General features: G+C 38.6%; 1 protein-coding gene across 4 annotated transcripts in view; it reads left to right on the forward strand.

The window, feature by feature from the left end:
- Window positions 1-12,175, forward strand: part of LOC123677412 — a 350,465-nt gene that overhangs the window by 221,844 nt on the left and 116,446 nt on the right. For 2 of the 4 annotated variants that reach the window (XM_045613911.1, XM_045613913.1), the window contains exon 3: window positions 4,529-4,586. The exons of the other annotated variants lie outside the window; for them this stretch is intronic. In XM_045613911.1, coding sequence (XP_045469867.1) covers window positions 4,574-4,586 — 13 coding nt within the window. In that variant the 5' untranslated portion in view covers window positions 4,529-4,573. The remainder of the gene's footprint in view (window positions 1-4,528; window positions 4,587-12,175) is intronic. 4 annotated transcript variants of the gene reach the window in all.

The following is a 12,175-nucleotide window of genomic DNA, read 5'->3' on the forward strand; positions in this document are numbered from 1 at the left end:
TTACCCAATCTCTAGGGAAGGTCAATAAAAATTCGATGAACTGTTATATGCATCACAAAAAAGTAGGACTACAAGAAACACCCTGTATCTCGATTAACCCTCCCAAGAAAACAAAAAGAATCTACGCCCATGCAAACATGCTTTGTGTTTTTCCACTTGTTTAAACGAAATTCATCTTCTGATGGGTCAATACTACAATGAGGAAAATAACCAATATTATAGCAACATTCAATTTTTTATTCATTGATGGTGATATTGCGCCACATAATCGGACTGCATCGCATGTCACCGTCAAATAAAACATTTAACACTTCCGCGTGAAACGCCATGGTGCAAACAAACAACAAATTATATTTCACGGCCGTCAAACAACGGTTCCGATATTACGTTTTCATCCAACTTCAATTTGCGGAACGAAACTTCCGTCGATGTCGCGAGTCAGGTACACACGGTTTCAATATTCAGGAAACGTTGCCACTGGATTAGGCCCTGTTTAATATGCACCCGACGGTATTTTGTACAGCTGGAAAGCGTCCATGATTACGGTATTTCGAACAATTATTCATATTAATTAATTTCGTTTATTGATATCGCATTTTTTTTGTTCCTTTGAAATTATTTACTTCACAGAGAATCGCTAAAAGCTTGATCTACCTTGTAGGTAGATCGATATAGCCCACAGATCTATTTTTTAAGTAGATCAATATAGCTCACAGATCTATCTTTTATGTAGATCAATATAGCCCATAGATCTACATTTTAGGTGGATCTACCTTTTAGGTAGATCAATATAGCCCATAGATCTACTTTTGAGTTAGATCAATATAGCCCATAGGTCTAGCTTTTTGGTGTATCTACCATTTAGGTAGATCAATATATCCCATAGATTCACCTTTTAGGTGGATCAATATAGCCCATAGATCTACCTTCTAGTTAGATCCCATTTAGGTGGATCAACTTTTTAGTTAGATCTACCTTATTGGTATCTTTAATTAATCGTATTAGAACAAATCTACATTACCCACAAATCGAAATTGTGAATACATTATGTACTCATATCCTTTGCTTCTCACAGTAATCAATATCGGACTAATATAAAGCGAGATATAAAGATTGCATGAACATGCGTGGGCAACGCACCTTGTATATAATTTGGGGGATTCGAATAATTTTAATCAAGTGACAATCAAGTATTTTGAAACATAAACAAGAAACAAAAAATGCCAATCAGCATGTCTGATCCGTTATTAAATTATGCTTTGGAAGAATAAGCAGAAGCTATAATCAGTATTAGTATCATGAGACATTTGAAGAATTCCATTTTGAATATCGCTTTGAGGGAAGGGGGTACAAGTAGGCCTTTTCAAAATGATTCTCTGTTAGGATTTTGTAGGAAACGAGAGGGTTGTATTCTCTCCTTCTTATTTCGTGATGTTTTGTCAAGATCATAATCCAATCATGTTTATCACTGTTGTATTTGAGGATACGATGCGAAAGCGATTTGGAAATTTTGTAATATTCTATAGACTTAAGCCTCAAATAATTATCCTAAAAATAAAAAAACATTGGCAAGCTGTTGTTTATACTCAACGCAGGGTGTTCCTGGATTGGAAGTACAAATGAAAATGAGAGATTTGCCGGATAATTTAAAGAAAAAAAAAGTCTTTCAAACATAGGCCCGCAAACTCCTTGTTTTAGAGATACAGGGTGGTAACATTTTGTTTTTTTTTCACAGCAACTGAACTTCACAAGATATTTAACTGAAATTTGGCTTGGTTATTCCAATTTAGAGTTTGCATACCATTATATGCCAATTTCAGATGAAGATCTACAGGGAGATTATTTTTTCTGGAGCAGTGTTCAGAAATTTGTTTTGGTTGGTCACTGGCAGTTCAAACCTTACCATACTCCTAATTTCAATGATTTGTGAGGCCTTGAATCATTCGCTAGTGGTTAAATGATTAACAGTGTTGTTTGAAGCGTTAACGAACAAAGTATCAAAGTATTGACTGAATACTATTGGTTCTCATCTACCTCACAAGTTTCGAACTTCTGGGAAGCCTGAAAAAGTTGCGCTTGAAACATTAGACGTCATTCATATCTTAGATAATTTCACCAAAGGTACACTTAGTGTCTTCACGGAAATATTAGAACTGCACTTTCTAATTGCCTACAAATAACGCTTTATATTCCACAAAAGTCAGCATTCTAAATGCACCAAAGTCGATAAACGTCGAAAGAAGATTTACAACATCGATACACCGACGCAATAAAGTTGAAACGACTGCAGTAAATGAAATTTTTCAACATACCCTAAAGGCTAGTTTACAATTTCCATTCGAACAAAGTTCGCTGCTCGAAAACCGCAGAATAAAACCACCATAAAAGCTGTCGTCTAAGGAGATCCGACGGCAATTATGGCCTCGACCAGAAGAACGATCGATAAAAATGGAAAATTACGATGAGAATTACGCTTGATAGTTTTTCATTAGCGCCCAAATTGAATAGCTGAGAGCACTTCGAGTGAAGCAGCGAACAAAGCGGAATTTCGGGTTGTAATTTTAGACCCGAAGATCAATTCAGATTTAGATCCGGATTTCAATTTCCTGTCCAAACAGATAGAAGTTTGAGTTATGCATCTGGCAGCTCTGGCTTTCGAGGACCGACTTGGTTAGATAGGGTTATTGTGAGGATGATAAGTTTAGAGAGGTGACGTGAGCAAGAGCTTCCATGATATCCGTTAATTCTATGGTCGAAGAAAATTGGTCCTTATCAGATGTTTACGTGATATTCTTGGATTATGAGGACAACTTAACTAATGATAACACTGAAAAAAAAAGCAGTCTTCAACATGGTTTTCCAGAAACAGATTTCTGGAAAACCATGTTGACTTTCTTTTTTTTTCGGTGTTATCATTAGTTAAGTTGTAAAGAGATGCAACATCTGATTAAATCAGAATTTAATCAGATGTTGCATCTCTTTATCCATCTGGATAACATTATATCAGAGTTGCCTAGCATTTAATTTTGGTCAATTTTGGTTTCGATAAATGCACATTTGTCAGCTTTTAACGTTTGGTTTCAAATGATTCCATCGACAAAAGTCCGAAGCATTGTTATCACATGAACATGATGGTAAATTTTTCCACTAATATAGGTTTTGAAACAATAATCAAATAAAGGTTTCATTCTAGTGAACCAATTCTCATTAGAGTCTCATGAATATTGTATATATGAAGTTCGAGATTAATCAGGGAGAAGTTTTCCAGAACTATAACGAATTTTATAGCTCAGTTACAAATATAAAATCATATTGCATATCGTGAATTTCCTCTTCATTTTCTTATTCTCTAAGTTGTTTGCCTGTGCAATGGTATCATGGTCCCTGCACACTAATTAGGGTAGGGGAAAGATATCCTCTATTGTATCTTTCTGAGAACCCTATGAATGAGAATGTTGTATGCACAAGTACCACGAAAAACCATTATTACACTAATGCAGGTACACTTATAGTAAGTATTGTGACGACAATTTCGGCTAGACACAGACATTATGTCGAATTGATTTTTGTCGCCACGAGCTGCTGCCCTGTAGTTCTATTTTCCAAATCTGCAGAGTTCAGGTCCAGTGCATCGATGTTTTTTTCTCCAAATCCATCGTCTTGTTCTCTACCTCCATAAAATGCTCAGGCTTGTGGCTCCTACTATTTCAGAGTCACTTTGTAGCCCCTAGCTTCTGTTTATGATATTATGGTACTACCAAGTTAATAAAGAGCTTCGGTTAAGTGTTTAAACAGCACTTTAAACATTCCTTTGAGGTTCATTAGAAAAACTCTTGAGCACAGAGCTTAGGTTGCTACCTGCAAGATGAGAGAATGATTTGTTGTTCAGTTGAATCGCAAAAAACACTTTAACGGTCGCTAAGGACCTTTGCAAAGAACTGAAAAAATGGAGTAAGTGTATACCGATGATTAATGCAAAAATTACAGATGGCAAAACAAGGGGCGACAAAGCGAATAGATGAAAGAAAATAATGATAATATTTCTAAGATGATTAGAGCAAATAAATCCTCGAAAATGTTTTTTATCCATTTTTACGTTTGTATTCAGACTTCTATTTGACAGGAGATATTTCCAAGATGCTTTACGGTATAGTCTGATATGAATAACGTCTACGCCTGTACGCCCGTTTTCCATCATACCCATTTTAACACCGTCACACAACCGACGTGCCACAAAGTGACACACATAGGACACATAAAAGACGTTTACTGGCGCATCATTTCCTCGCGCCCCGTAGACGAATACTTATATCCCAAGGAGCCGTCATTCGAACGTCAGATTACTACCACAATCCAGTTTTGCCAACGAAATGAGGAAACTAACAATGGACGTTTCTCGCACATGCTATCCCAAAACCCGAAACGTCTATCCGTTTGAAGCCGACGGAGTGACGAATGTTTTAGGTTTTTTTTTTTGTTATTTTTGTTCGCACGCTACTGAGTTGTGACGTAAGCGTTTTGTTTGCAGGTGTGATGGCCCGAGCTGGTATGGCGTTGAGAAGAGGAGCAAATCATGGGAATACTGAGTGAGTTTTTTCTATCTGTCAGATGTTTTATTGTTTTAGTCATTTATCAACATCAGGAATTAGGATTAATCTCTTGAATATTTGAAATAATATGCAGATAGTTTCGATTTAAAGCAGATTCCATTAAGAGGTCCAATTTTGAATAGCCCGCCATATGGGCAGCTGTCGCACTTTTGAAGCTGTCATCTTTTAACGTGTTAGAGGAGCGTTGTATCACTCTTTAATGAATACTTAATGGATTCGGTATCACTTGATAGAAATTCATAATATGTAGGTGAAATGAAGTCGAATTTTGAATGAAAAATGTGTTTTCACGGGTTAGGTCTTTAACTTACTGAGTGGAGTATTATATTGTTTTTTGTACGACGGGAAAAACGATTTCACATTTCATCTCTGATAACCGGCCACAAAATATCATTTTCTATTGAATTACTTTTTTCCCTGGGAAAAAATTGAATAGTTTTTTCTCGGATATACACACTTCGTCAAAAGTCTCTTCACTATTCAAGTACTTAAATGAAAAAAATAAACCAGCAAAAAACGTTTCTTGTTTTGATGTATACAATGTTAATCAGTCTTCAGCTCGGTTTTTAGCGGATAACGAGAGTTTCAATATTTAGAATATTCCGTGGAAAATGTCGGGACATTTCTCGAACCACCAGATTGCGCAACGTTTGAATATTCCACGTACTTCACATAGTGGCCCTTTTCTTGGAAACCGGCAACGTTGCCCGGAGACCAGTGCCTGGTCAACCCAGAGTAGCATCTGCAAGGGAAGACCATTATATCGCACTTTTCACTCGAAGGAATCGAACGATATCTGTAACAGCCCTTCGAAGTCAATTTTTGAGGATCTTTAGACGGGTAGTCTCAACCAGTAGACAAGAAGACCTTCAGGAGTACCTTGGCTATCACCTGAACATAGAGCTACCCGTTGGCAATGGGTAAAACACCACCAAGACTGGCTTTTACCGAAATGCGCAACTTACTTTTTTTTCATGAGTCACGATTCGGTTTACAAAGTGATAGTCGACGAGGTGGTCCAGGCAGACTAGATCGACTCAATTTCGCCCAGAAAGTTGTGTCCTTTCAAGACGGATCAATAATGTGCTCTTATTATCGATAACTGGTACCATCTACTTATAAAATATCATTGAACCAATCATTGTTCTTCTGCACAACCAATTTGGGGATTATTCCATTTATCAGGATGATACCGCCCCACCACACCGCACACGGAGGGTTCAAAAAATTCTTCAAAAGAACAATATCCATTGAAGGAACTGGCCAGCAAACTCACCAGACACGAATCCAATTGAGCACGTATGGGTATTACTTAGGGAGGTCAATATCCAATCGTCAAAACCTACCTTCAACTTTTCAGGAATTGAGTTCAGCCCTTCAAGAAAAAAAACGATATGCCTGGAATTTTTATTAATGACTTGATTCGTGAGATGCCTAGGCGTATTGGTCAGTTCTTTCATATCGTGCCGTGAACTAAGACATCTTATACTTTTTCCTGTAAATAGTAAATAATGAATATGTATCTATTTTACTATCCAATTGATGTGATACCACAAGATTCGCTTTCTCCACAGAATACATCCAAACATAAAGAAAAATTTGATAGAATCCCTTTCGAGTCCTTCCGTCAACCCAATGTTCCCCAGAATCAATCTATTCCCACAATCCCAAATGAAGAGACCATCGAATGCGTCCAAGATCCCGTTATCTATCCCTCACAAGTGTCATTAGAGGCAATCGCCAGATTACCCGATAACTAGATCCACTCAAGTGCCCGCGTCTCGAAGAAGCGATAAAGACAAATTGATAGTCCTTCCTACCTACCCTGCCAGAAATTCACGCCTCATAAGCCGCCCCCGAGGTACGAAATTCCTTGGGTCAACAACCCGCCGACGATCAGCCAATCGATCAAAAACCAATCATTGTTGTTTGACGCACCGTTCTATCCGATGATGCACACGTGGAAAATCGACTACCGGAAGAGGGAAATATCAATTTCGGGAACATATTGGGGCGCGAGGACCCCAGATCGATCATTGGCCCGCGGCGTAGAAAAACCGATAAAGACCGCTAGTTATGTGGGTATCGGCGAAGCGGGGATAGCAACCGTCTACGAATGGGACCGCTGCAGTCAGCATGATGCGGGCGTTGGGTTCTTTTAAATTTTATTTCCAGGGCGATAGTTTTCCGCCCGGTCGGTTTCTTGAGTAGGTATTTCCCGAGATCGAGCACGGTTCGTTTGATGGATAAATGCAGGTGCGGGGAAATCTAGATTTTCGTCGAGTTTATCGGTCCCCTACGATTGGTTATGTTGATAGCATGCTGGCTAGGAGCGCCTGTAGGTATTCAATATTTACAGGAGATTTCTAGACTGTTTATTTTCCTATGGATAGTCTGATTTGTTATTCACTAGTCTCGTCCTGTGAATTATTTTTTTTATTTGTTCATTCTTTATACGTATATGCGCTACTGATTCACCAACATAGCCTTCAGCTACTGTTGATGATTTCGAACCTCCATATTTCTCCAGTGTCATCAAGTCTCCTCCAGATTCAATCAAAAGTGTAGCAGACGATCTTCGAAATGAATAACCTGTTTCAGGCATCCTATGAAACTGATTTTTACCATATATTTTATGCATAAAACAGGCGGCAGTCCTTCATTGCTGCTGCATGAAGGGCTATAAAATTTAATATACACACATCGTCAAGTCTTGGCTTCCCTAGGTTTCTCAAAAAATTGACAATCTATGTTCTGAAAATGAGTTGAATATTCTCTAATTCAACTGCAATATATTCGATAGAAAATCCTTGTTTGTTACTCTTTCCTTTATGCAGGATGAGACAAAATAGGAAAAAAATCTAAATTGATCTTTTATCTACATATTTTTGATTAATTGAAGTTATTCCACAACTGAATGCAAATTCAATAGTCTGAATTACCACCTCTTCTTCCAATCAACTGCCCAAGACGCCTAGGCATTACATGAATAATACATCAAGTCATTGATGAAATTTTCAAGCATATCGATCCATTCTTTCTGAAGGAGATCTCAATTCCTGTAGAGTTGGAGGTGAGTTTTAGCGATTGGATAGTGCCCTCCCTAAGTAATCACATACGTGCTCAATTCGATTCATGTCGGGTGAGTTTGCTGGCCAGTTCATTTTCTAGATATTGTTCTCTTGAAGAATGTTTTGAACCGTTCGTGTGGGGTATGGTGGGGCGTTATCATCCTGATAAATGAAATCATCCCCAAATCCGTTGCGCAGAGGAACAATGATTGGTTCAGTGATGTTTTCTACGTAGATGGCACCAATCATTGTTAGTTCAACGATAATAAGAGGTACGGCGACCAAACAATATGCCCTCAAGCACATTATTGAGCCGCTTTGAAGGAGCACCACTTCCTGGACGGAATTGAGTCGCTCTAGTCTGCCTGGACCTCTCCAAACCCTTTCTCGTTGACTATCACTCTGTAAACCGAACCGTGACCGTGAAAAAAGTACGTTACGCCATTGTGTTAAAAGCCAGTCTTGGTGGTGTTTTGCCCATTTTCGGCGGGTAGCTCCATGTCCAAGTGATAGCTGAGATACTCTTTAAGTTCTTCTTGCCCTCAAATTTGAGGAATGCAACCTTCTCTTTATGGTACTGGTTGAGACTACCCGTTTATAGATCCTTAAAAATGACTTCGATGGGTTGTTACAGATACCGTTGGATTCCTTCGAGTAAACTTTGCGATATAATGGTCTTCCCTTGCAGATGTTACTCTGGGTCGACCAGGCACTGGTCTCCAGGCAACACTGCCGGTTTTCAGGAAAAGGGCAACTATGCACTATGAAGTCCGTGGAATATTCAAAAATTACGCAATCTGGTGGTTCGACAAAGCTTCTTGATATATGGTTGGTGGTATGGAAATGTTTATGTCTATAATAATTATAGTTTGACAACTTATGAAATGTTTCATTCCCATTGAGAATAATCATTTTGGTGCCTAGGCAGGAAAGTCATTACTTTGCGGCCTTGGCAGGAACAGTATTATTATTATTTGAACAGGGGTCGTTGTGGCTCGGAAAGACTTCCGGGAGAAAAAGTATTACATTTCAGTTCCCGAGCTACAATCTAATACTTTTTTCCCTTGTTTTATAAAAAACCCTTTCTGGTTCACCTATTTTTCAGAGAACGATTTTTCCACACTCTAAATGTCCCAGTTGCAGCCTCGTCCTGACCTAATTGCTCAGATCTCATCATAGCCATCCGGGATTCAAATCGCACATCTTCCACACACACACATACAGACACACCTACGCCAGCATTGTTCCATAGACGGGCATCACATAGAAGGGATAAAAGGCGTCCGACAATTTATGACGCTCAGTCATTTAGTTGATTAGTTCCGAGATACGTTTCGCATTGTGCGCCCTTAATTGAAAGAGATCCCGGAGGCTCTTGATATAAATCTCGCAAAGTTGGGAGTTTGTTTTGACTCGGCGCTTCAAAATAAACGTGACCAAACAGGCGGCGTACGGGATACGCCGTTTTATTGTGTTTTAAGTAATTGCTGTTTCGGCATCGAAACGTTCAGCAAGTTGCAGACTTAATAGGTTGGAGGGAGAGCGTCGTAGACATGAGTTGCAGTTGCGGCATTATGTTTGTTTCCTCGCGTTTTCGTATGAGATATTGTTGGAGCGTCTTTTTGTACGGGATCTACGATGCTTCGCGAGTATGTGGGATATATTTTTAAGATAGAGGCGTTTTTCTGGTATGGAAGTTTTCGGAATCACTCGAGAACGAAGGAGTTTATGTCGAGATAAAAAAAGCGTGTTCATCTTCTTGTAAGGACAGAAACATTACTCGAAGATAATGATAATTGGTGTTGTTGAATGTACTAGAGCAAAACAAATCATGAACTGATGGAAATAACAAAAATTAGTGGAATAAACAGTCGATAACTTTGCTAACTCTGATGGAAATACCTAGATTTCTATAGGTATTTTCTTTTGAGATAGAACAATGCAAAACATTTTCAACTTCAAACAACAAAGCATGTATAGATGTAATCTCAGTATGAGCAGAGAAAATGTAAACGGGGCTTCATACATTTCAACACAAGAGCACAAATAAAAACCTCAGCAAAAACTATGTCTCCCCGTATAGGTATATAGGTGTATAGGTTTACAAAATAAGCTGACATAATTGTAATGCAGGGCTTCCTCTTCATCCTAAACAAAATCTTCTCCATCCTTTCTCTTCACCAGCGGTTGAAGACTTCATAATTAAATCCCAAAACAAAAAAGAAAAGAACCAAAAAAGAGTACTAAATGTTAGTTTCCATTATATTTATTTGAAGTAGGCGAACCATTCTGAAAAAGAATGGATAGCTTGGAAACCACCAATTTATGAATTGGATAAGTTTTCACCAAGTGGTCAATGATTTCTTCCACACCACAACCACATAGTGGCTGTCAATAGAATGCCATTTGAAGAACATACTGTCACAACGACCATGATCAGTCCCAAGTCGATTTAAAATACACCAAATTTTCCTAGGAAGACCTACAACTTTCTCTGAAGGATCAACGATAAGACTTTCGTTTAAGGCATAACAAGAAATCCAAGATGCGTCAGGACTAAGTCCCACATTTTTCGAAAAACATCCCGTTGAAATGATCAGATAATCGCTAACCTACAATTCCCAATTATCACACACATTCTAGAAAACGACATTAAACTGGTGGTCCCAAAGGGATGCGATTAATCTCTCTCGAATGAGTAAACAATGTATTTTAAGTCCCCATCAGTGGTTGGTAAAGTGGCGTGGTTTTGTTGTTTTGACTTTCATCAAAACTACATTCTCCGAACTCCACGCAAAGAGCCTCTTGAACGTCTTAAAATTTATAATCATTTACAAGATTCCTGGCTGAAAAAAAAATTTGTTATGAGTGCAACACTCGCAAAAATGAGTGGGAAAAGGAAGAAGTCGTCAGAAATACCGGAAACAACGCTATCTGCCTTCATATCGTTCTACGCGGAAACTTTCTTTTGGTCTTCGAATTTCAGGCTACATTGAGGCACATTTCGTATACTGACCTCAATAAGCACCCCTACAATGGCATGGTTATTCAGAAATTGTACCCAAGAGACTGGGGCCGGCATGTTGATTATTACCAGGCTATCCTTCAGGAACTCCTCCTCTATGATTCTGTGGAGCTCACTTACATCCCTCAGAGGATACTGATAGGCGAAATTCTCCAGGAGATTACATTACAAACTACATTATATAGCTTTTCAGCAAGTATTCTTCTTCTCCTAATCGATCGCTCTAATATTTTTTATAAATTGAGTTCAAACTCATCAAACTATCTTGCAGTTCTTCGGGAGTATTTCCACAAGTTGCAAAGGAAACATCATTCACCTACATGACCTTACACTTCGTTTTCAAGAATTCTGGTATAGGTCATTCATAAATATAATAAATATAAGTAACGAACCTTGCGGAACATCCAGAACATAATAATTTTCGAGTACAATATTAGGAAAAATGAGTAAGGCACTGATGTAAAGTCGAGTGCTTTCGAGAGCACCTTAATTCATTCGCCAATGACACTTTCATATATTGGCGAATAGATCATTTGAAGTGTGGTATTGTCGAGAACTGATTATTTTCCATTCAAAACCTCGATTAATGAATCCGGACTGTCAATCTAAAAGAATTTCCACCACCATGCTAATCCCCGAAAGCTTCAAAGGACTGGAATGAAATATCGAATAATTCAGTACAGTTTTCACCCTGTTCACTGACCTAGAACTAACCAGAGCAGCCCTGCATTTTTCATCGATCTCCTCTGATACCGAGAATAATGAGCCGTTTCGAGTGTAACTGATTCACCCATTGTGGTGGCGATCGTATCGACTCGATTTTCGGCTTTAAATGGACCTAATGGACGGAGCGTCCGGTCCTGCTATTCACCGATTTGCTGTGCTGTGCGTTCGCCAAAAGCTTTGTCTTGGTGGTAGCCGTGCGTCACAGTAAAGTCGTTGCTGATTGGCCTCGACCGCAACATTTCGGGCTGGTCTGCAGCCCTGAGTAAGGCGTATCCGATAATATTTGTTTTTTAATTGAAGAAAGAAGTCCACCTCCTGAGTGGAATAGTAGATATTAAAGGGGGGGCCTAGCATTTCTAAGTCTTCTCCACAAACGATGAAATTTTTTTTAATGAAAAACTCTTACTGACATGTTTCGAACAATGAACTGTTCATATTCTGTGAAGGATTGAAAAAAAATTACTTAAACTACAGGAAATGGTATCCAAAATCTAAGAAACAATGTTACTCACAATATGAAGAAGAAAAAGCAGAAAGCAACATCCAAAATTTAAAAATCAAATGTTGCCATTTGCTTGGTGAGGGCTCAACTGGAGAAACCAACCCTGAGTGCGAAAACTAATAGGTGTACAACTCTGCTTCCGAAGTTTTGCAATAGATGATTGTAGCGTAAGTGGTAGTCGAAATAAATAGATCGTAAATGTCATACAATGAGCTTAGGTATTCGTAAACTTAACGCCATC

The sequence above is a fragment of the Harmonia axyridis genome, chromosome 4, assembly GCF_914767665.1.
Source record: "Harmonia axyridis chromosome 4, icHarAxyr1.1, whole genome shotgun sequence".
NCBI classification, from domain to species: domain Eukaryota; kingdom Metazoa; phylum Arthropoda; class Insecta; order Coleoptera; family Coccinellidae; genus Harmonia; species Harmonia axyridis.